The sequence below is a fragment of the Haplochromis burtoni genome, unplaced genomic scaffold (genome assembly GCF_018398535.1).
Source record: "Haplochromis burtoni strain Fernald_Lab_line unplaced genomic scaffold, NCSU_Asbu1 Contig_446, whole genome shotgun sequence".
In the NCBI taxonomy this organism is placed as follows: Eukaryota; Metazoa; Chordata; class Actinopteri; order Cichliformes; family Cichlidae; genus Haplochromis; species Haplochromis burtoni.
In genome coordinates, this window is record NW_024582807.1 from 303,172 (window position 1) to 327,615 (window position 24,444).

Sequence of the window (24,444 nt, forward strand, 5' to 3'; positions counted from 1 at the left end):
GCATCGTTGCGGTAATATCGCTAACACGCCATACATGTCCGCTCCAGCAGGCGGCGCTTGATACTGCCCCATGGACTGGTTTATGCCCACAAACGGAGTTCCCCCCCCCCCCCCCCTTTCATTTCATTTCATAAATAGAATTATAATGATTTAGAAGATTTTTATTGATATACACATTTCTGAATATTTTGTTTTACTGCACTGATATTTGGGTTTGATGGCCTGAAACTATTTTGATTAAGTTCATGTAAAAGAAAGCCCTTTTGTGTTTTGCAGCCTCATAAAGTACAATGAGACAATCTAGTAACACAGGGGTGTCAAATAGAAGGCCTGGGAGCCAAAGGTGGCCTGCAAAGAATCTAATCCGGCCCACCAAAAGACTATAAAATAAAAAAAATATAAAGGAATGCATCTTGTGACCTTCAGCTGTATTTTCATGTTTTACAGCTTTTCCTGCTGATAAAGACCTCCCTCACAGCCATTTTTATTATACGAAAATAGTTACTAGAGAACACAAAAAGTTCTTGTTTTTCACTCTCTACTATAGAAATTTCAGTTTAAAAACAAAAAAAGTTTTCTGTGATTAAACAAAAACTGAATACAGGACAGTCTGGACAGTGAGCTACCAGAACTTTTTGTAATTGTATAAATTCATCATGTAGAAAAACTGAGATGTGACATCTTAATCTCATATTAAGATATCCCAGGGACTAAATGTTTAGTAAAAATCTATCTGACAAAATGTTTAACTCATCTTCCCCACTTCAGATAAAAGTGAGCTGTGTGTATGTAAAGTGAGATTCATGTTGTAACACCTTTTTAAGGAGTTTTAGGAGTCTTTAAATATAAGTGAAGCATTTATTGAGCAGATAATCTTGAACATGTGGTTTAAAGAGCATCTCTAAACAGTGCCGTGTGAATTCATTCATTCCCCCCCAAAAGAAGGTCGTTATTGCAAAAGAACAAAACCATCAAACAGCTTACGAAGATTTAATGTACATTTATTCTTACCACGTGGAACATATAGTATAAAGATTTCATACTGAATAAATGATATTCATTGAGCCAAAAAAGGGAAAGGGAGGAATTTACACGATGTCTTAGCTACATAGTCTGAAATACAAATATGCAGAATCCATGACTGGAGAAAATTCAAACGTGTTCTTCATCTAGTTTATTTTCATTGTACCAGGAGATAACAGGTCTGAGCCATGTCTGCCATACTACGGAGCTGTGGAGAGACCAGAGATGTGGGTCTTATCGGAGAGGACCGAAGGTCACGGACCAAACTCACGTCAGCCTCCGTCCCGCGCCAATAAACAAGTGTGAGAATAGTGACACAGAGAGAGAGCGAGAGAGACAGACACAGAAAGGAAGTATAATGTACAACATTATATATACACCACAGCAAAGCTGTATCTGAAGTTGAAAACCAGTCCTAAGAGGTGATTTCTTTTCATAAGGGTATTCATACAATCAAGGGATAAGAGGAGGTAAGGGTGTTGTAGGTTCTTGATACTTTGGGGAAGAAAGCCATTTTCTGTTTTAACACCAAACTAAATTGACCTCGAAACTCTTGAGGAGCTGCATCGCCAGCTTCTGTGTGGAAACGTGTGTTACAGAATGCTTACACTCAAGAGCAGTACGGTACAGAAAATGTCCTACAATCTACTGCACACTGCACAGGCCTCCCCGGTGAAGGTGTCTATTGACAGCACTTTGTCTACTGTCGGGCTGACTGGTGAGAATCCAACTACAGCAACTATAACCAGTAGGCCACTTAATCAGTCTGCTTCACCTCTGAACATCAACCAGTCACAGACTCATTGTGCCCTCGAGGGGAGAGCTAGGGCACACTGTGTCTCCCAAACTCACTGTAAACGAGACAGCAACTTTGGTTACAGTTTTTGTTTTTTCAGCTATTTATTATTTATTAAAAAGTACTTTCCCCCCCTGCCCGCCCCACCCGAGTGCAGCACAGTCTCCCAACCGTGGTGCTTTGCTCTGTGTCATCCAGTGGGCATTTTCTTTGCAAGTAGTGTCACTTTGTCGGCATCTCTCCGATTTGTAGATCCACCACCGCTCCGTGATTAACCCCGCCCTGCCCCTCCGTCTCCTCGAGTGAGGCTGGCCCAGGATGGGGAGGCACGGAAAATGGAATCTGAAGGATTTTCATAAATTAAAATACAGACAGTCACTTGAACTTTCTTTGCCCTGTTACACACACATAAGCCAAGGTTACCAGGAAGGAGGGGGACTGGGGACAAAACCCCCAAGAAGTGGAGCCACGGCTCCCTCCAGCTGTCATGACTGGCCGATCAGAAAGAGTACATCACAGATAACATGAGAAACCAGCGAGTTCATGAGGGGAGACACTGAAAGGTCGAGGAGTCGGGACTCGTGTAGTGTGAACTCTGAGTGGTTCTCCTCCACCTTAGCTAAGGCGTGCAGGGCCCGGGCTGCTCGCCGCATCATGTCCGGGCTCGTGGGTTCAAAGGGCATCCCTTGTAGGTGTAGCAGAGAGCTCTGGCTCTGTTGCAGCTGTGTGGCAGCCAGACTGTCCTCCAGAAAGCCCAGCAGGTTGCCCACGCTGCCCTTCTGAACAGCGATTGCTCGGGCTGCCAGAGTGTCACCCTGGGCCAGGTTGGCTAGTAGAACTACGGCCATCTCCCTACAGACCGCAACCTTCCTGTCTCCAATTAGCCGCACCAGGTTCCCGTAAAGCTTCTCCAACCGACTGAATGGTGGAGTGGCCAAGATGAGGTCCACATTGTTGTCTTGGATGCTTAGTTTACTGAGCGTTTCCAGGACAAGTCTCTGAGGTGACAAAGAACCGTGGGGTCCCAGAGTGGGGAAAGGGTCCTGGGCTTCTGCTGAGGGGCACACAGCCCAGTGAAGGAGGCCGTCCAACAGAGGCAAGCAGATGCTTTCGGAGTAGATGGAGAGGTCCAGCTGGCCTGAAATATTTGCCAAAGTGACCAGTGTGTTCTCCCTCAGCAGCTCCAAGCAGTCCCACCACCATTCGTCCCTTTGGCCCACGCCCTCATCCGAATCCTCATCCTTTTCGTAGGTGAGCGGGGCCTGTTTGCGCTCCGGGTGCCGGTGGTGGAGCAGGATTAGTCGGCCCAGTATAAGCAGCAGTCCTGAATGCTTGGACATCTCGTGGTCATTGCCTGGAACGAAGGAGAGGCTGCGGACAATATTTGAGACGCAAATGCAGCGCCGGGCTAAAGAATCCTGCCAGTTAGTCAGTGCAACGAGCGGCCCCTCATCCTTACTGTGAGGCTCGTCCTCCAGGATGGTGCCGTTCTGCTGTGCCTGCTGGGTAAAGAAACTGCCAGAAGAGGGAATGGGTCTATTATTCTCTAGGTGACTTTTTGAGCCATTCTCAACCGTCTTGGAGTCACAATCTGTCTTCCTCTCCTCCTCGCTGCCAAGCAAGGAGCTGGACTTCTCTGAGACTGCTGATCTTTCTGAAGAGGAGGTCTCTTTTGGCATTTCTTCTTCGTCTTGAGGCTTCCTTCTCTCCTCCTCGGCAGGCAAACCATTTTCCCGTATCTCTTCTTCTAGGACTCTCCGCCTTAGTAAAACCGGTGGCACAGGTATTCGTTCGCGTGGTTCCAAGAAGTCTTTTCGTGGCTCAAAGTGGGTCTGGATGTGTTCTGTTGAGTCTCCCCCTCCTGCGCTCCAGTGAAGTAAGCCACTGTCAAACTCTTGAATTTTGCCATGATTATTTGCCTGGGCTGCGGCAAATGGGTCTTTCTTTCGTACCAACTTCAGGGGAAACTTGTCAAACTTGCTCGCCTGCTTGGGTCTCTCGTGGGCAGTTGGGGTGTGTAACGAGCCCGTCTGCTCAGATGATGAACCCTTGCTCTTCTCATCCTGACCGTGAGAGCACTGCTTTTGATCTTCCTCCTCTTTGACATGAGATGACCCCTCCGTTTCTCGTTCTTCCTCTTCATCGTCATCTTCATCCTCTTGTTCCATATCATCCACCCGTGGTTCCTCTTCCTCTGTGCCATTCCAGTCTCGTTTCAAGGTCTCAGGATCAAGTAGTGTTCTCTGGCCAGGGTCGCCGACCTCATACTCCCGCAGGATGCCAAAGATTTCAATGAGGCAGCGTCGGAAATACTCAACCACCAACTCTAATAGACCAGGCAACTGAAGAAACAATATAAAGAAAAATATTAGAAATGATCACCATGCAAACTGCTACAAACATTATTAGGGCTCAATACTGAATCTCACCGTGTTGAGATCGAAGGTGGAAATACTATTGTCGTCATAGAGAAGTATATTGATAGTATCTAAGGCCCACGTGCTTTCAGCCAATAAACCGGACTTTAATGACATCATAACTCTCCAGGCCTCTGGGGTTCCTAAAAGAGAAAAATCAAGAAAAAAAAAATAAAGAAATTAATGAATACCACTACTCTCTGATCAATAACTTACAACTGAGGACAGCTGCAGTATTAAACACTACTGTGAACAATAAAGGGTAATAAGCTGCTTTTAAGTTCTAGAATTTCTTTTCATACCAATATCTTTCATGGTGAGTCTTCGACGTGGCTTCAGGACAGGAAGGGTAGCTTCTACAGAGCCTGGCGGAAAAGGCATGTCTCGCCTTATTAGAGGTGACTGCACTGGAGGGGGCACTATGTGGGATGCAGGCACTGGGGGACCAGCCTTCTGCATCTTCATTCCATGCATAAAGGGAGACTTGCTAGGCGATGTCCTGCTCTCTATGGGGCGGGGCATGGATGCTGGGCTCGGCACCTGTGGAATGTGGTTCTGCACCCCCTGAGGGGGCTGGTAGTTGGACTGTACCGAGCGAGGCATAGGTGTGCCAGGCCCGGCTGGACCGTAAGGAGGCTGCCGAGGGCCCATCTGACCCCCCCACTGGCCATCGTGATTCATCCGTTGTTCTGACGGCATCATCTCCTCTGCCCGGTTCATGCCGGGGTAACCAGGTCCCTGGGGAGGACCCCCAGGGCCACCCTGTCGGCTGGGGTAGTTCTGATAGTTCATATCTCGAGGTCCCTGCCACATGCCTCCCTGAGGACCCTCAGGAGGGCCTGACTGCATCATCTGAGGGGGCATGTTAGGTTGCGAATTGGGCCCAGTTGTCCCCTGCATCCGTTCACGACCAAAGGGAAACGGGAACTGACTGCTGGGGCCGGGTGGACGGCGATCGGCGCCAGGGTAGGGCCCGCTGCTGCTGTACTGATTGTATGGCTCCTGCTGTCCTGAAGAGGGTGCAGAGGCGCCTCCTTGCTGTTGCGGTTGCTGCGGTGGCTGCTGTCCGCCAGGGAAGGGTCCACTGTAGTCAGTCTCGTGACGTTTTGATGGTGGGTAACCGCCTTCCCCTGGACGCTTGTAACTCTACAGAAAATACAAAAGTGCAGACAGACACATTTATCATTTACCATTTAAAGCAAACTGCAAAATGAATAAAGTCATTCACAAAAATGTAAAAAAAATGACAGGAGCGCCATCAAGGACAAAAAAACAAAAAAAATACACAAGTAAAAGTTATAACCTTCACATTGTTTGACCTATACACACTAAGAACACTGGGAGTTGGTGTAGTGCAGATGGATCATTTACCGGTTGCTGTGTGTACATTCCAGGCTGCTGATTTGGGTAAGAGCCAGTAGGGGGCGTTCCCTGTCCAGGATACTGATTACCATAGGAATCATGCCTGCAAAAATAAAAATAAAAAAACAAGTGCCTGTTCAGTTTGACCATGAAAATCTTATGCATCTCTCACCAAGTTACAACAAGCCCCACTGATATGTGTCAGCATACGTCGATGAATGCACACCCAAAGGGCATTTAGCTGTAGATTCCTCTGATCGTGTCACAGTGAATTACATTATACTTAATATCCTTTATACTCCTCTTTGGTGCTTCAACATGATCCATTTTTCTATAAAACATTTACTGTATTATTATGTCAAGCATGTGTTTGTTAACTGCATGGCTCACTACTTGGTGAAAAATACCAGCCAGCAGAGAATTTGTGTTGGATTAAGACAAAATACATTTAAATCAATGCAACTGTATAACATTCATATTCACACAAGATAAAGCTTAAACTAAAGAGCAGTAAATGCCAAGTGAATATTTACTCAAAGATGAAAAAAAAATTACATTAATGAAGCAATACCGCTGTCAAAATGACAAATATAGAAGTTATATCAAAATACAGTGTCTCATGACGCTGTGGACTGGCTTTGTAACGAGACTGGAGAGTTGAAGGTTATTCAAGTTTTACTAAAACAGCAGATTTGTTATATATGAAGAATGACTTCCAATTGACAGTAGTTTGAAAATCTAAAAGGCTGCCAGCCACGAAGTGCTTTGTGAACTGACCGTGGCTGCTGTGGTGGGAAGCGATTTGGCGAATACATCCCCGTGTCGGCGTTGGCAGGCATCATCGGGTTTGGCTGAGGAACACCAGATCCCATGTTGCCTTCTGGGCCCATTCCTTGCTCCGACCTGGGAAAAGTGGAACAATACACGTAGAGATTATGCTAGATCATCCAAAAAAGAAAAGAAAAAACTCATAGGAAATGTTACAAAGCACAAGGTCAAGACATTTTATAAGTGGCTCTCAGTGTATGACTGCTAACAGCGAGGAAGTATATCTTGAATAGCCTACTTTAAACATCCAGTTTGATAGGAAAATGGTAACAAAAGTGACAAATGCAACTAAAAAAGGCTCAGACGGAACACTGTAATCCAAAAATGCCAGTACTCCACATACAAGAACTAACAAACCAGGAAAATTCCCAGGGAAGGAAAGTGAGACACTGCTGATGGAAAGCGTTTTGCTGTTACTACAATAGGTTATGACACCTGTATACCCACATTAGCGCTAAAATGTTTCTCCAGGCAGAAGATGAACTACTACCGTCACTGTCAAAGTAGCTACTGCATAAATAAAAAATATTGGTCCCACCATGCAAGTGTGCAGTATCACTAATTTAAAATAAAAAATTCAAAATCTAATACAATCGTGGGGAAAAGGATTGCCCGTGGAGACTGTACAACGTCTCGTGTTTACTCGTATTACACTTGTTTTAGGGATACATTTCATTCTTGTCACCATATGAACATGTGAATCAACGGCAGCATTAAAATAACCTAAGAGCTTAATTAAGTGTGTAAGAAGCTAGCCAGTTTCTTAAATATCAAATGTATTCAACTCAGTCATTAGACAATTTCTTTGAGGTGAATGGGGACATTTGTGGTTTGATTAATCATGAAAGTACTTGTTTTTACCAGCTGTGTTGAAGGACCATTAAAATTCTGCCTTACCTCCTGTCGTAGCCTGGTCCATAAGGATACTGCTGTCTGGGCCCCATTGGCATTGTGCCCATGGCCCCAGGCGGTCCCCTGTTGAATGGAGGTTGCTGCTGCTGCTGTTGCGGTTGTTGTGGTGGTGGTTGTTGTTGTTGTGGCGGCTGCTGTGATTGATCACCCATCCCGCTGTTGGGACCCGGGTTAGCAGGTAGAAACTGCTCCCCAACTGGAAATATATTTAGAGTTACAAAGCATTTAGAAATGTGTAACTGGTTAATTAGCTGAGACTAACAACACTATTCAGTGTTCCCACCTTTTCGAATGTTACTAAAGGGGTCTTTGTTTGGTTCGTACGGGCCCATTCGACCTTGCATGTCAGGCGTGTTCATGCCAGACTGATAGTTGGAGTTGGGCGTCATGTTCTTCCGGGGAAATGCAGGATCGCTTCCGTCAGAGAAGGGGTCCTGCAGGTTAACGCTGCTCCTAGGAAAGAGGCAAAAGGAAGAAGGATTAGTATAACTAATGTTAATGACTCTTGAAAGCAAAGATTCTTCAGTTAAAATCTTAAACGAGAGTCACCTGGACCCGGGCGGCATGGGGGGCATTTGGGCATGAGGAGTCGAGGCCGGAGTAGGGGGTTTTAAGTCTCCCCCCTCAGCCATGGAGCTGCTGGTAGATTGAGGAGTCTGAGGACCCTGCAGAGAGCCTGACCCAGCTGTGGAGCAGAGGGACGCTTCAGTTTGAAATAAGAGAGGAACAGATAGATATGGTACATGGCTTTAATAACACTGCAAAAGAGCAAGTCGGGCATTTTTGTCAGTTTTAAAGTTCAAAGGGGTTGATTATTGAAAAGGTACGCTCATCAGAAAAGGTTACATGAGCACAGCTCTCACCTGGAGAGGGGGGCTGGACCTTAGCAGCTTGATTCTTTTTGTTGTCTGTAAAGATCTCAGGTGGGGGGTCTTCACCACGCTCAATTTTGCACTCAAAGGCATACAGACACTGGATGTACTGTTTCTTTAAAGAACTAGCAGCACTGCTGGATGTACCCACATTCAAGGAAGTGGCCAGATCACGCCATTTCTTATTCTTATTCACCTGAGATACACACACATACACAAAATACAGGGATATTAGGAAAGGATTCAACAAAGACAAAGCAAAACATTTACTCTGGGATTCATGTTGTTTAAAACTTCCATATTAACCTGCATCATGCCTCCGATCTCTTTAACAGACATGTACAGCCGAAAGAGGTCGAGAGGTTTGCGTCCTACAGCAGGCAGGTTGGTCATGCCCATAGCCTTCTCTTCAATAAAGGCCAAATAACGGTCCACCCACATCTTCCTCTCTGGCTCTGGTCCTAAGTCGTACAGATGTGTTATCTTTTCACTGGTTGTGGTGGAAGAGTTGGACTTCTGTTTAGTGTGAGAGGAGGAAGAAACCAATTTTCAAAATGACAAAGGACATGAGGTGAGGTGCACAGATTTTAAAAGACTTGTAAAAATAGTAATTATATTTAATAGAGGGGTTACCTTCGATTTGGATTCTGGCTTGGGCGTCACACTCCCATCTACCTTGTTATTCATCTTATTGTTCATTTCTGGACTAGAGGCCATGCCTAGAAACAATGGTGGGGAATGAATTAGCTATGAAGCATCCGCGTAAGAGAAAACAAACAGAAAAAAAAGAACAACATTAAGTTATGAGGTTATGCCAGTACAACTTACCACTTGTGTTATTGGCCATGTTTGGCCCCATAGGGTAGGGTGATCCACCTGGAGTGTTCATCATTCCAGGCATACTGTTCATTGGAGGGCCGTAAGGCGGGCCAGAGCCCATCATGCCTGGAGACATGTTGGGGTACCCAGACATCCTGGAGAGAGAGAAATATGTCATCTTATGTGCAAATGGGATGAGGCACTGTGCAGCTACTTCATATTTAGACATGAGTGATAACCAGCAGACTTGTGCCTGGTGAATAAATGCAGGTAGTTGAGGATCCACTGGTAACCAACCTGTTGTGCATGGAGTTTGTGGCAGGGTGTTGCATGGCTGAGGGATCCGGGGGCTTTCTGTTCATTCCTGGTGGAGGACACATTCCTGAGCTCACCTGGGGCGGCATATTGCCCATGTTGGGAGGCATGTTTGGACCCATGCTAGGCCCCATATTGGGACCCATGTTGGGGCCATAGGGCCGTGCCCCCATTTGATTAGGAGGCATCCTTCCTGGAGGCATGCCAGCATATGGAGGACCTCCACCCTGGCTTGCCATGGGATTTATTGAGCCCATGCCAGTCCCAGGGTAGCTGGCATTAGGCATGTTGCCATAGCTAGGTTGCCGAGGATAACCTAAGATGGGAATGATAAGATGGGAAAAAAAAAGGCTCAAGTAAATCACATGGTTGCAACTGAACAGAACTCTGAAAAAACAAAAATCTCACTGCAGCACCCAGAAGTTTCTTGGTTTTTATAATTCAAAGTAGTCTTTTGTTAAAGAGTGCGTGAGGCAGACTTTTCCTTACAGACTGCTAGTACAGAGAGAGAGAGAGTGCACTATGCAGCCTGAGCAACAAGCCTTTGTCACAGTTTCAGCTCTACTGACAGGAGGCTCTGCTACGTCAGCTGACTCTCTGCTTCACAGCTATAAATAGCTGCAACACAGTCAGAGGGAGGGACCAGCGATAGCATGGTATTCATGAGGCAGGGAGATATATTCCTAAGGATTCTCTGATACATTGTAAACAGCAAACTTTTTAGACAGGTTGTAAATGGAGTGGAAAGCCTTTATTAAGCAATATTTAGGCTTAATATAATCAATTTTTAGAAGACAGTTGTCTTAGCAGTATTTCAAAGAATTAAAAAAAAAAACAAAAAAAAAACAGCCTCTCTTAAAGATAACCCAATCCAAAAGTTTAAACCTTGAGGGCCATATTGTCCTCCCTGCTGCCCGTAGCCTCCCATAGAGTTGTTCTGCTGATATGGGCCCATCCCAGGGTGCATCTGTCCCCCAGAGGACTGGCGTGGTGACAGTGCAGAGGCTGACTGGGGGGAGCCATAAGGGGGCATCTGAGGGTTTCTCTGCATAAACCCTAAAAGAGACAAAGACAAAGGCTCAGATGCCACGGCAAACACTCAACATGTTAATCTCAAAGCAGACTTCAGCTGGCAACATACCTCTGTCCTGGGCCATAGGAGACTGGCTCATTGTAGGGTGTAGGCTCCCATCTGACTGCACACTTGACGGTCTGGGAGGCATTTGGGTCCCTAAACAGTAATAATTAAGTTAAATTGGTGAGAGCTCAGGGAAGGAGCAACGAGTAGTTGCTAAGTTTATTCCAATTTGAGGACAAAGGGTGATTTCCATTCTTAAAGATGCATAAAACTATAAACTCTTTTGCACTACTAGACATTCTTAAAAATGGCATTAACACCTCTTCCACCACAGAGATTCAGAACTGGATCGTAAGAGAAAATAACACTGATGTATTTGGGTCGAACCACAGAATACAAAAATGTCTCCCACTGCTTCAAGATTCTACACTGCTTGTTGCCCATTATGGGCCCAGAAAAGCCTTCTGATCTAGTTCTGAGGTTATAAATCCATTCAGACTCTTAATGGGGGGGTGAGAAAAACTTTACACTTTCAGCAAAAAATTTGTCAAACTCTGAGACAAAAATCAGCCCTCACAGAACAGCAGAGAGCATATTTACAGGCTAAACTTTAGAAGGTGCACAATTCTAAATATGCAGACCATGCCAAACACACACACACATTTATGCTTCGTGAACAACCAAACAAAAATAATATTTTAGTGTGCAGCAAAGATCCTGAGGTGCCCGAGGAAACTAAACACAGCAGGCTGAGTTTTGAGGAAATGTGCAATTGCAGGCCATCGATAATGTTTCCATTTACTGTCGGGTCCAAATATAGGACATATAGCTTCAGCGAGGCTTGGGAAACATTTCCAAAAATGGCAAAGAGGGTTTCAAACAAAATTCACCAAAAAGGTAAATGTAATCTCCCAAAAATATGCAAAAACCAACAGCTTCTCTAATAATTTAAGCAGCACTGGTCAGTAATCTGGCATCGCTGTCACGATCAGACATGTAAGAGGCCCGCTAATAATCATATGCCCAATTTCACTGTGAAGGCCCACCTGGCATGTTGGCAGGTGACAGCGGTCCTGTGCGGGATGTGCTGGCGCTGGCAGGGGAACCGGCCGGGGAAGGTGAAGGCCCTCGGATGCCTGGCAGGTGTGGAGATGTGTGAGGAGAGAAGGGCGACTGAGCAGGGTTGCTCTGCTCGCCCTGGCTGCTCGACACCCCTGACGTGCTCACGCCGGGACTCAGGGTGCCCTCTGTACCGGTAGGCAGGTCATCGATGGACCCCGACAGGTCCTGAGAACACATACAGGGAGAAAAGAAAGAACAAGGAGTAAAAGAACTGCACTGCAGAGAGACAGGAAAATTTAGCAGGGCAAAAAATAAATAAATAAAAAAATATGACAGTTTGTGCATTTTGACACAGATGCTCCTTTCTCTTGAGTCCTCTCAACTTTTGGGCAAAATACCGCCACATCTGGCCTACAGCGTCCTAAAAAGAATCAAAACAACCCACAAAAATTTAATAAGAGCACTAAGGAATCTAGAGGCGAATGACTGCAATGGGTCTGTGCTGCTATTTAAATCGATTCCAGCGCAATGTGTTTTCAGTCAGTGACGTATGTGGCAGCACATATCAGACACTCTGCAAGCTTAGACTAGATTAAATGCTGATAAAGAACTGAAGTGATTTCTCTTTACGCTAATATTTTCATTGCGTCCTGCAAGCATGTTTAATTGTTATCCAATGTGTGTCCCTATGCTTATTTGAGCCAAGTCAACGGAGCCTCTGGTTTACAGTATTGTAATGTTTACTTCGTACATTAGCTGTAGTATCAGTACGCTGCAATTTCATCCTTCTGCTGTTAAGACATGAGTGGCAGAGATACAAATACACACACACACACACACACACACCCGGAGGCCTTTGTCCTTATTTATCTTTTTCAAAGAAAAAGTGAGTGCGCATTAGTGCCGGGGGTTGTCATGGTTACCAAGGTTTGTAGGATGCAAGCCGAGTCAGCGTGCAGCGCCAGCTCTGCCATGTGATTTCAATACACAAACAAACAGCCAAGATTCAGTTCAGATGAAGGGCATTTACAAACCTGGAAGTTTGATCCGGACGGATGACCGGAGAGCTGCATTTTAGTTACAGTCAGGTTCGTATTCACAGTTTTTTTGTTTTTGTTTTTTAACACAGGACAAGTCTGCATAACATCAAGTCTTTCAGACTGGTAACTCACTGCATCGTTTAGGTGACGTCATCCTGCATCATCAGGGCTCGCAAAGGTAAATCAAATTCTGCTGAATGGCAGCAGGTCAGTGTGCACTTTAATGCTCTCTGGTTGCACAAAAGAGCTCAAAAGAAATAACGGGAATACCATCCAGAGGTTGTTACTATAGGCTGGAAATCGATCGTGTGCAAAGAAGAGGACTGCACGCAAAAAAAGGTCCAGTACTGAAATGTTTTCAGTTTTAGATGGAAATGCATCGATTAGAAAGCGGTCTTAACAGTTCAAGAACCATCACAGGTGGGGTTTTTTTTACATAACTTTTGAATTCGCACTAAAAAAAAACAAAAAAAAAACAAACAGTGGGTTTGGTCCATTTGCCTTCACAGCCCAAACAAAAACAGAATACGCATGGAAGCAGACTAAAAACATGTTTTCGAATTGTCTCGGTTCAGCCATTTCATCTGTGCAAGTGCTCGATTGTCAGATTTCTCGTCTCATTTGCACAGCACCCTTTTCCAAAAAGCATCAGCCATGGAGCTGTGTCTCAACAACTGAAGAACAGCAGCACGCGCAGCAGCCAGAGCAAAGGAAAATTTTTACATTATCATCAATAATACGAAATGAATTTTAAATGCAATGTGCCATAAACTGCCGTGTTTTTGAAAACTAGCATGATAAATATAATAAAGTGGCAAGGAAAAAATATCTGATGGAAAACTGTGAAAAAGCAATGCCCCGGCGGTGTTATAAGAAGCATAACTGACCGGAAGGCTGGAGGGGCGGCCTTGACCGTCCTCTGGACCAGATTTAGGCTGAGTGGATGGAGGCGCATTGGACTGAAATGAGTCCTGGGATACCTCCTGATAAACAAAAGAACGTGCGCTTAAGTATACTGCCAGAGATACAGAACCACATAGAGAAAACTCATTAACCAAGATGAATATGAGCCAAGACTGAGATTGGTACCTGCGGAGGAGGAGGAGGAAAGCGCTGATAAGGTGACTGTTGTGCTTGCTGCTGTTGAGGGTTCTGGGGGTAACCTGCAGGCTGCCCTTGTGGGTGCTGGCTGTGTCCTGGTGGCTGCTGTGGATGAGACTGTGATTGCTGTTGCTGTGAGGGTGGCTGCTGGGGCCCCTGTATTGATCCTGGGTAGCTGGACTGGCCTTGCGATCCAGGGTTAGACTGGGAGTTGGGCTGCTGCTGGGCCTGACTGGGAGGACCCTGCTGCTGGGTGTAGGGAGACTGGCCAGACTGTGGGGCTGAAGCTTGAGAATAAGGGGGCTGTGACTGTGGGGGCCCTTGGGATGGGCCTGGCAGTGGCCCCTGGGACTGTGGGGGCATGTGGGGCTGCTGATAAGGTGGCCCTCCCTGGGTGTGTGGAGTAGAAGTCTGAGGAGGATGGGGTTGACCTGGATATGGTGACTGGCCGCCAGGTTGTCCAGGTGGAGGCTGTGAATATGGGGTTTGTTGCTGACTTGGGTGAGGAGCCTGGCTTGGTTGGCCATAATAAGGTGCCTGGCCCTGAGAGCCATAGCCTCCTGCTCCCTGCTGGCCATAAGATCCCATCTAAACAGAATATACAAACACACTAAGGCCTCAAACACACCAACAGTAATGAGAGATCTGAACTGAAGATCCAGAATGAAAGATAATACCTGTGGACCATACGGCATGGCCCCCATGCCTCCAGAGGTCCGGCCTTGCATTCCCACTGGATATCTCTGGGGACCTGGCGGGGCATAACCCTGTCCAGGGTAACCAGGCCCTGGTTGTGGACCGGCTGAAGGCCCTTGCTGTGACTGCTGACTGTATGGGCCGCTTGTTCCATATGGCTGACCCCTCATTTTTCCCATCGGGTCCATGGAACCAGGAGGCTGGACATGGCAAGAACAGAGAGCAAAATAAAAAAAATAAAAAAAATCAGATGATAACAGCACAACACAGGAAATCAAGTCATCAAATCCTACAAGTTTCAAGCAAGTGTCCTCACACAGATAATTGTACTATTACAGCTGTAAAATACTCGACTGCAGAGTCTTACATTTCCATACCTGAAAAGAAAAAAAAAAGAAAAGAAAAAGAAACTCCAGCAAACAGGCAAGCTGTGTTTTTCCCCCCACCTTATTTCCCACGGTCATTACCCTGATTTTTTTTCACCTCGCTTTGCCATAGTTTCGGAAGTCAACAGAATATATATACTTTCGAATGGAGGGCAGTCTGCCCAATCTTAAACATATCCCAGCTGTGCTCCTGTTTTGAGTCTGTTCCAAGTAGCCCCCCCTTCCACCCTTCATTGAAGGCAGTTTGGCTCTGGATGAATGACACAAGAAATGAAGGAAGTAACTTCACAACAGCTGTGGAGAGTAAAAACTGTGTATAGCTGTACATAGTCTATAACCTGGCACATTCAGTTTTTAAAAAAAAGCTGGAAATAAAGGTCACATTCTGGATCTTTACTCACGCTCCATCAAAACTGTGTCACATGATAAAAATTAGGCACCCCAAGATGATCTGCTTAAACAAATACATGTAGACACATGAGCTACTTTGGGTGAATCCCCACAAGCGCACCTTGCCAACAAGAGCATCCTCAACTCAATGGCAACTCCTCTGTCCAAATAACAAACAAAAATAAAAAGCGTGACCCTTTGCACATCCAAGATAATCAAGTAAATAAGAGTAGCACATGGCTAATCTGCATAAGACAGAGAGGAAACTCCCTTGGCGGGTGAGAGATGCTGGACTGCCTTCTGATTGGCTTCGGGGGAGGATTGGGGGGAAATTTTCTGCAGTTAAACTTGTGTGGCACGCCAGACACAGCAGCAAAGAGCGCATACACACCCTCGTGGGGAAAGCTCAAATTTGTCTTTTATTCTACTGTGTGTGTATTAAAAAAACAACCATGTGTTTATTGCATTAGCTCGAGAATTTTATAAAATATGGTATATCAGTAAATAAGAGCCCATTTACCCATGATGTCAACTTTACTGTGTTACTAGTGGCTGAATTACATTCAAACACTAAAACAAACTACTTACACCCCTTTTTGGTGTAACAAGCTGCACCCAGAGCCCACAGCAACACATTTCGCATTTTTGGTCAATATTAGCAAATGATGGGAGCAAAACTACAAATCCACACATCATTCAGGTGCGAGCTGCTCCAACTGTGGATTTATTTTGCAAGTAAGAAGTGGAGCTTAGAGGAGGAGAGAAGCAGCAAAAAAATAAAATCTCTGGTGACCCTGTGATGAGTTAATGCTATGTGCTCTTATCAGCAACTGTTGCCTTGCATCACATGTAATTATAAATGGCCATGAGCAGCGGATGAGGAGCCAATCAGATTTCAGCTAGCATGTCAACCCAAGACCAACTATCTCCTGGCTTTGACAGTAGGATTTTACCTCCACAATTCAAATCCCAGTGCAAACTGCAATCTGCTGACTGCATTCAAGTCACTCATAAAAAGCAGGGATGATTGTTTACAGGCGGCGTGCATGCGGGGAAGCCGAGCGGCTTTTCAGCACGGGGAAATTCTTTTTTTAATCAATATATGACCCAAACTAACAGTTTAACCTTTCCCCAGCGAGCAAACTGTGATATTTACGCAATTTAAACAAGACCAACATGAGCCATTTTAACCAACTGCTCGACACGAAACGCATTCCTTCCGTCATGGCCACCGAAATACAGTTTATCGCACAAGAAAACAACACAAACACGAAGGTATGAGCAACCGCCACAAACTCACACGTATAAGAACACGTTACTGTAGCTGTGCACCATCACACGGATGTGTTCGCAGCAAAAATTCATTGTAAATTCAGCACGTAAAAGGAGAAGCAAAGCTATGAGAGAAAAAACGAACCGTTGCTCTTCAGCGACTATTTTCGCCCCCTTTTCAAAGTCGGGCCTTCTTGGCTTCCCCTGAACCGTCCTTTACAACGTTTCAACAACTTATATCCGCCTCGAGCGACGCTTCTTTGTTGCTAGCCAGCTTTATAAATACGTTAAAACAACTCTTATTTAATGGTGTGGTGAAAAGAAAAAAATTACACACAAGAGGCAGCCATTTTAGAGTCTTTGCGAACTAGTATCAGACAATGGCTGGCCTGCTACGTTGTGAACTAGCTAGGAGAAGGGAAGGAGACGTGCTAAAGCTCGTGCCTTGTTCCTGTTAAAATGGCTTTTACCTGGGTTCTTGCTAACGGCTGCCCAGCACTTCCAGGGCTCATAGGCGATGGGTGATGGCTCCTTTGTTGCCAAGCCGGATTGCTCCCTCCATACTGACCGCTACTGCCCATGTCTGCTGGTCCCTTGCTAGCTCCTTCTTGGCTACTATAGTCGCTAGACGGATAGTTTGGATATCCCCGCGTTGAGCTGGGGGAGGTTAGGAGCTTGTTGAGTGTCGGTGTGGATGTAGGTTGAGGGTTTCCAATGTTATATCTCTGATTACTGTAAGATCCAGCCATTGCCGTGGGTCCTCCCGCTGGTGGCTGCTGCTTAGCTGGTTGCCCCCCAGCTGTCGGCGCCTGGGCGCTGCGAGGGGAGTTCATGGCGTACGCTTGGCTGGGATACGGAGTCCTGTTCGGGAATGGGTTATAATTGTTGAACTGGTGGTTTGAAAAGCCATGGTCGTGTGAATTATGTTGATAAGGGTCCATCATGTTGCTCGACTGCACGACCGGACCCGCAGCAGCTGCCATGCCAGGGCTTTGTTGTCCGCCATGTTGATGAAAAGGGGCCCGACCGTAGTGCTGACTGTATCCGTACGAAGGTGGAGGAAAAGCCGCGCCGTGGTGATGCACCAAACCGGGGTGGTTATTTCCCTCCGGTCCGACAGAGTCATTCTGGGTATTATTGTTAGCCCTGGGCGGGTTCCCATTCCCGTTCTTCATCTCAGGTTCTCCTCCTCCCCCTACATTTCCACCGTCGGCCCCGTCCTGCAGATCCCCCCTTCCCGGCGATCCGCCGTCCAAGCCCGGTTGCTTTTTGTCTGGCTGCTTCTCTCCCGGACCCGACTCGTCCTTGGCGTCTCGATCCGGCTTTTTGAGTTCGGACGGCGGACTAGTGTTAAGAGTGGCGGCGCTGGCGACCTGAGCGGCCATGATACACCCCCCACCTCTCTCTCCCTCTCTCGGCGAGTCAGTCACAATCAAAAGCTAGCATTGAATATAAATAATTGTTTAGAACCATTTATCCTTTTGCCGATGCATTCCCACCCCTCATACCGGACCGAATCCGGCCTCCATCCTCCCGGTTCCGGTTCCGTAAATGGGTTAGAGAAATGATGGAGGCTCCATACAATGCGTAAAAAAAGCGACAGAAATTGTTGTGGGAGTTGTGTTACTGAGCCCGGGTAGAGGCAGGGAGCGAACCCAACCAACACGAGGCTCCGCTAGATACAGCCATTTTACTGAGCCGCACAGATGGCCGCAAAACGCGGAGTGGAGCTGTCACAGCGCGGACTGGATTTTTTGTCTTCAGAAAACCTCACGTTGTCTCTCTATCTTTTTTCCCTTCTCCCCACCATAGGTGGAATATTTTCTGCACACGACGAGAGTCGCCCAAACTCATAAACAATGCACTTTAAACCAGCCGCCAATCAAGAGGCTGTATATAGATCACGGGCTGTAGGCTTGGTGAATACGTTTGAGGGTTTCGTGGACTCATCAGTACCCGGGAAAACTAATTAATGCGTAAAAAATATATATAATTTTTCCAAGTATTTGCATAAATGTGGGTGCCACAGCTGCGCGCGTAAAGGGCGTTATTACGCACAGCAGGATACATAAATGCTGCAAACTTTGCACTGCATTCATTTAGCCTGCCTTCCACACACCCAGTTATATTTTTAGACTTTAAAAGCAAAAAGCTGTAACATTCAGCTCGTTTAAATGTGCCTTTGTGCTCTTGGCGTTATTGTGTTCCCCCCGAACAGTGTTTCTGAGTGGTATTTAGGCGAGAGCGAAAGGCAGCGCACGCACAGGTTTTTCCACAGCAGAAGGAGGAAGCCTTGCAGCAAACGAGACTACCAATGCACATTCCCTTATTCCCTCCCCTGCCTGCTTTGCTCTGCTCTGCTCTCTTCTACCACCCCCTCTCTCCTCTCTGTCTGTCTCTCACTCCAGCAGAAACACTCTCTGCCGAGTGTGGGGGGATGGGCGCGCAGGCTCCAGCTTCCCTCTCTCACCCCACTAACATTGAACTACACCGTTCAGAGGAGGGAGGAAGGGGGAAAAAATCAGGCAGACCTCATCTATCAGAAAGAGGATGCATGGACAGTTTCAAAGTCTCCCAAACAGTTAGAAAAACGAGCGTTAGAAAAACGTTCGTCCTCTGCTCAGTCAAATGAAGCAGACATGTTTTTTTTGGCACACACAGGGTGTTTGCGCACAGTGTTGAGCAGGGGTAGGATGGTAATGAAAAGAGTGTGTGCGAGGCTGAGGGAGTTTTTGTGGTTTTGGGTTTTTTTTGGTAGTAATAATTAAATGCGAATTTATTAGACGGTTTACGAGGCATTTAATAGTTCGGACTGTGTATTGATTACAGTTCAGAATCGGGCTGTAAATGGGACGACATTGCCTTTCGGTTTCTGTTCTCACTCTCGACACACACGCAAACTGTCTCTTGCTCTCTCTTTCACACCAAACAACACACGATCTACCTCTTAGGGGGCTTAGAGAGAGGAGGGGGTGGGGCACAGGAGTACCACAGACGGCAACTTGAACACGATGTACTAACATCGAAACACAATTTAACATTCTGGCCTGACTAACACCCCCTAAGTGCACCAACCACACGCACACACACACACACACACACACACACACACACACACACACAACAAAGACCACATACACTTAGACACAGAGCTTTGCAAGGAAGGACTGTACACATATAATTTCAGAGCCACGTCACACCACACAGGGTTAATGCGATTTCCCACACCAGCGCGAGCTCTCAAAGTGGATCACGCTTTATTTCAGTCTGAATTCCAACTTTGCACGAAAGCGCTGGCACACCGAGGCCCCCCGTGTTAAAACCAGCGTCTATGGGCTCCTTTTTAAGTTGGCAGGGTTACGATTTTTTTTTTTTTAAATGTGGGATGTTGAGCTGGGGAGAGTGAACTGGGAGTAGGACAGCAAAGTCAGGGGTAGTCAATAGGGAGAAGTTTTAGTTGTATTTCGAAAGACAAGAGGATCTTCCATCCTAGAGACCAGACACAGGGCCAGTTGTGCAGAAACACAGATTTAATGTGGCTTCCTCTCCCCGCCTGACTTAATTTTTTCGGCTCTGGCTGGTTGAAAGACTTGGAGCAGACTTTTGTGGATCAGGGAGAAGCATTTGCGAGCACATGTGCCATCTGCTGGTGAAACAGCAGATCCATATATACAAGGACTCAACTATTTATGATGCCTTACTTAAGGGCTTTATTGAACCATTTCAGTCTTTGTCATAAAAGAATCATCTCTGGATAATATGCAGTTGTCTTATAAATGTTTATAGGATTATCCACCTTTTCCTTTACCCTAAAACACTGCTCAAAACTTCCCTTTTCACCAGAAAATCGTGCAACTGTCAGGAGGCAGCTGAGGCTCTGGAGATTATATTCCACTGCGTGTCATGTTTTTATGCATGCAGGCTTTATCAGACATCTTCCTCGTCATTCCAGTTTGTGTGTATCTGCCATTATTCACGCAAAACATTTCATTTTTGCACCCATAATAAGAATAAATGGCCATATTCATTACAGTCACGTTGTTGTTTCAGCTCGACGATCGTATCAGGGCTACAAGGCAAAACATGGGCTCCCAAGCATGTATCAAACTCAAACAAAAATGAAACTGAATGACTTTATTTTTTATGCATTTGTAAGGAAGACATTTCTTTTTTGCCTACAAAACATTACAAAAAAAAAAAAAAAAAAAGATTACTCAGCCCACACATTTGCTCCCTTTAGTCTTCGTCACTGTGATTCTTTCATGAGGTGTGGTGCGACCGTGAAGCATCTACAGCACCCACATTTAGTTCCCATGTCTCCACTGCTTCTGCAGAGAGGCTGAGAAGAATTCAGGCCAAGTGAGATGGATGTTCCCAGGACCCCCTTCGTATACTGCTGCTGAAGGGGTGACCGCTTTCGTCCTGTTATTTGAGCTTTTCCATTTACAGCTCCATCATTTCCTCTTCCACAGTCTTTCCACTGGTTTCAACATACCTCTCTTGCACCCCGAGAGTACTGGTTGGTTAAATGTTAAGGAAAACCTGACAAACTACACATAAATTGGCTGTTATTTCTTGGCGTAAGAAATCCTCTCAATAAAACTGTAAACACTTGTGCTTTTCAGACACCTCCTGTAAATCTTTATATTTGGCATCAAACCAGATGAGTCACTGTGAGTCACCACGACGATCAGGAAAGGATACGAGTTGAACTGGAAGTCTGCCCCCACAGCAGCTGACATCATGGCCTGCAGATTCCTCTCCTCCAGGTCTCCAAAGCAGTAGCCGTTGGCCTTGTCCACTGCTCGTAAGACCTGAATCATGCTCTCTTTGTCCTGGAAACCGAAAAGAGAAGTGCTTGATCCGGGGCTTTCTCACAAAGAGAAACTACCCACTGATCCCCTCAAGTGAGATTCACTTTAGAAAGAGGATGACAAAGCCTGTTTGAAAATGTGTGAGCACAGATTTTTCAGATTCTTCTTTGTGTGTTATAAGGTGTTGTCATAATGACATAAGCAGCACGCACATGCAAAGCAATAAATCCTCAAACTTCGCTGACCTCTAACACTTTGCAGCTCTTTCTCAAAGTCAAAAGCTCTTTTATTTTTGGCTGCTTTACCACCATAAGTGGGTAACCAAGGTAACTAATGGCTGCTTAAACTAAGAACATGTACAAAGCATTTGTGCCAACCTGCCTCACGCATAACTTGCTGGTGCCACATGCAGTGATGGCACAAGGTCTAGACTCCTGTCTCTGTGCACACACAGGATCAAATCACTCTTTATAAAGAAGCGATGTCAGGGAACGAGTGCAGAGTGCAGACAGCCCTCTCCCCCAATCCATCTGCACAAAATTGATCCAACCTTCAATTTGAAACGCTAAAAGCGATTTATGATTTAACGGTTCAAATAATGAAATATGAGGCATGTGACTTTTTAAGGGAAACGAACCGCGACGTCTGGTCAGTATGGATGCTTTATGACTACTTCAGAAGAAAGTAAAGAACTCTTGTTTTGCACTCAACATCTCACAGAAGCATGATGCAGATACATTAATTAAGTAATAACAATGAAAATTTGTCGAGTTCACTGGCAAGACATGGCATTTGTTTTTATGTGTACTCTCTAGACCTGTTAGTGGTCCACACAAACTGAACCCATCCATCCATCCATCCATCCATCCACACACTCTCTTAACCACTAATCCAATTCATGGTTGTGTCAGGGCTGCAATAAATAAATACTACTACTACTATCACTGGATGGGGTACATCCCGGACAGGTCCCCAGTCCCTGACACAGAGACAGACAATCACTCACACTATATAGCCAGTTTAACCTAACGTGTAGATCTTTGGACTGTGGGAGCAAGCTGGAGTACCCAGAGAGAGCCCACGTGAGCACAAAGAGAACATGCAAACTGCACACTGAAAGGCTCCAGCTGGCCGTCAGGTTGGAACCAGGAGCCTTTTTGCTGTGAGGCGACAGTGCCACCCCCCTGTTAGTCACTCAACATTAGAGCAATGTATTATACATTCCACTGGTCTTTAACCAACAAACTCCCCAGTACAAAGCCCGTGTGATGTTGGCATGTGTGAATAAAGCAGGCAAGCACATCTGAACAGACTGAGACTCTGAGAAAGGACACCTGTGGAAATTATCACTACTAGATTCTCCCCAAACTGCCAGAACTTCATGTGTGAAAGCAGCTTATTTTATTTATTTAATTCACCAAAGCATATTCTAATTTACTGGGAGTTAAACAGACATTACTGGCTCTTCTTTTGCAGTTAATACCAAAAAGCAGCGCTGGTACCTGTACATTGAGAGGGACAAAGGACACAAGGCTGTAATCTTGTACGACCTCTGCCAACTTTTCATTTAGGTGGCGGAATTTTTTAAAGAAGGGGTCTGCAGCCAAGTGATCGAGAAGATAGGTCAGGTCCATGACCTCTGTGTAGAAGTCAAGGTTGAAGGCTGGAAAAGAGTACAAGACAAATGTTACCAAGGATGATGATGAAAAGCAACCAGTTGTGAAATTCAACAACTCAGCTGGCAATCAATGCCGGTATAGTTTTTTTTCTTTCATCCTACTTTCTTAGAAGGGAAACAAAGAAATATGATTTCTAAAAAGACCTTTAATGTCTTAATCTCACTGTCTTAGAACATTTATCCAGCACAAATCAATGCGATTCATCAGATAATCTCTGACTACAGCCTGTAAAATCTGTTTAAAGCAAACCCTTATTAACTCACCCAGCTTGCCATACTGCTCCATCAAGTCCATCTTGGAGAGAACGTTGACATGGGGAAGCTCGACATGCAGCATCGTAGACAGCGAGGTGCACAGCACTGAAATGAACTTGGCTGGATCAGCACAGTAATGCGAGTCCACGAGGTGCACCGCTGTGAGCTAAAAGAGAGGACATCAGCCCTAAAATTCATCTTGTGATGTTAATATAAATTCACCTTGTTGTGTTAGAGCTGTGTCTACATGATGGCTGTGTGGGTAAGGTAGGAGCTGTGAAGGCTCAGCAGACATACAATAATTATCTAATGATGAAGCTCACCCTGAAATTCCACTTGGCCAGCTGTGAAAAGATATTCTTCACTGAGTTCTGGTGGGTGTAGAGCTCCACCTGTCCAGGACAGTCAAACAAGAAGTAGCAGTCACTGTACTGTTTCAGCTTCTCCTCCAACCAGTCCAGATTTGCTTCGACGTATTCCATGCAGTAGAGAAGTCCACCATTGGGCCCCAGCTTTAAACCTTCCATGACATCGTCCAAAGTCACCAGCTCTGAGATATCTACCGCACAGGAATAAGGTATCCCTTCATTGGCTGGATCCATGTTCACAACCACCACCTTGCGTCCCAGGTGAGTCAGAAACTCTTGCATCCCTTGGCAGTAGGTGGTTTTCCCCGAACCCGGGGGCCCAATAACCACCTGACCGAAACGCAGGGAGGGCTTCGCTTGTGTCTGCTTGGACATGGCTTCAGACTCGCATTAGATGGTGCTAGGATGTCCTGTGCAGGGTACCAACTGGGGTGTTGGCTGGCAGGGTCACCGGATTTGGTATCAAGAGTTCAGTTTTTCTTCCACCAACTACATTAAAAACTCATTAAACACTAAATAATCCTGGACCTGCCATCCACTCCGGCCAGACAAGACTTGTACAAAGTAGCTATTTAAATGTTAATGTACGATAAATCGTAAGTCTACTCAAGACATATGTGCAGGTCCTTAATATAATGTGGACTTTTACTGTAAATTACAGCAATACTGACTGATATTTACCGTTTGCTGATGCTATATTTACATGCGTATGGAAGTCGCTAACACATGCTAACGCTACTCGGAAGTATATCCAAGTTACGTAACTGGCGTGTCAAAATAAAAGCCGGTTGTTAACATGGCGCAACGTGCAGGACTAATTTCAGACTACATTTTTTTCTAAATCATCTCATCCTTGCTCAAACACCACATTATTCCGTCATTAATAGCTTGGTACAATTCATACACATGTGTATAGTTAATATAGGAAAACTAGATTTTGTGTGAGATTAAAAATTAGAG

The 24,444-nt window shown here is 45.6% G+C and overlaps 2 protein-coding genes across 4 annotated transcripts; both read right to left on the reverse strand.

Moving 5' to 3' along the window:
- Positions 1-974: 974 nt before the first annotated feature.
- Positions 975-18,101, reverse strand: arid1aa (AT rich interactive domain 1Aa (SWI-like)). Of its 3 annotated transcripts, none has more exons than XM_005945197.3 (20): positions 16,840-18,101; positions 14,303-14,521; positions 13,614-14,213; positions 13,412-13,507; positions 11,469-11,709; positions 10,486-10,575; positions 10,230-10,400; positions 9,327-9,660; positions 9,039-9,184; positions 8,844-8,929; positions 8,517-8,726; positions 8,202-8,406; positions 7,888-8,023; positions 7,622-7,791; positions 7,324-7,534; positions 6,376-6,501; positions 5,608-5,701; positions 4,539-5,382; positions 4,249-4,379; positions 975-4,161 (listed from the first exon to the last, which is right to left on the reverse strand). In XM_005945197.3, exons 1-20 carry the CDS (start codon positions 17,752-17,754, stop codon positions 2,305-2,307), a joined length of 6,882 nt encoding a protein of 2,293 aa, XP_005945259.1. In that variant the 5' UTR covers positions 17,755-18,101; the 3' UTR covers positions 975-2,304. The 3 variants fall into 3 exon arrangements, with proteins under 3 accessions (XP_005945259.1, XP_014196489.1, XP_014196490.1); XM_014341003.2 differs by having other exon boundaries at positions 7,888-8,041; XM_014341004.2 differs by lacking the exon at positions 16,840-18,101 and adding an exon at positions 16,515-16,832 and having other exon boundaries at positions 7,888-8,041.
- A 1,474-nt stretch (positions 18,102-19,575) lies between these two features.
- On the reverse strand, positions 19,576-24,444 carry gpn2 (GPN-loop GTPase 2). The gene is made up of 5 exons (XM_005945196.3): positions 23,440-24,444; positions 23,126-23,282; positions 22,686-22,846; positions 21,074-21,204; positions 19,576-20,885 (listed from the first exon to the last, which is right to left on the reverse strand). The coding sequence occupies exons 1-5, from the start codon at positions 23,857-23,859 to the stop codon at positions 20,813-20,815; spliced, it is 942 nt and encodes a 313-aa protein (XP_005945258.1). The 5' UTR covers positions 23,860-24,444; the 3' UTR covers positions 19,576-20,812.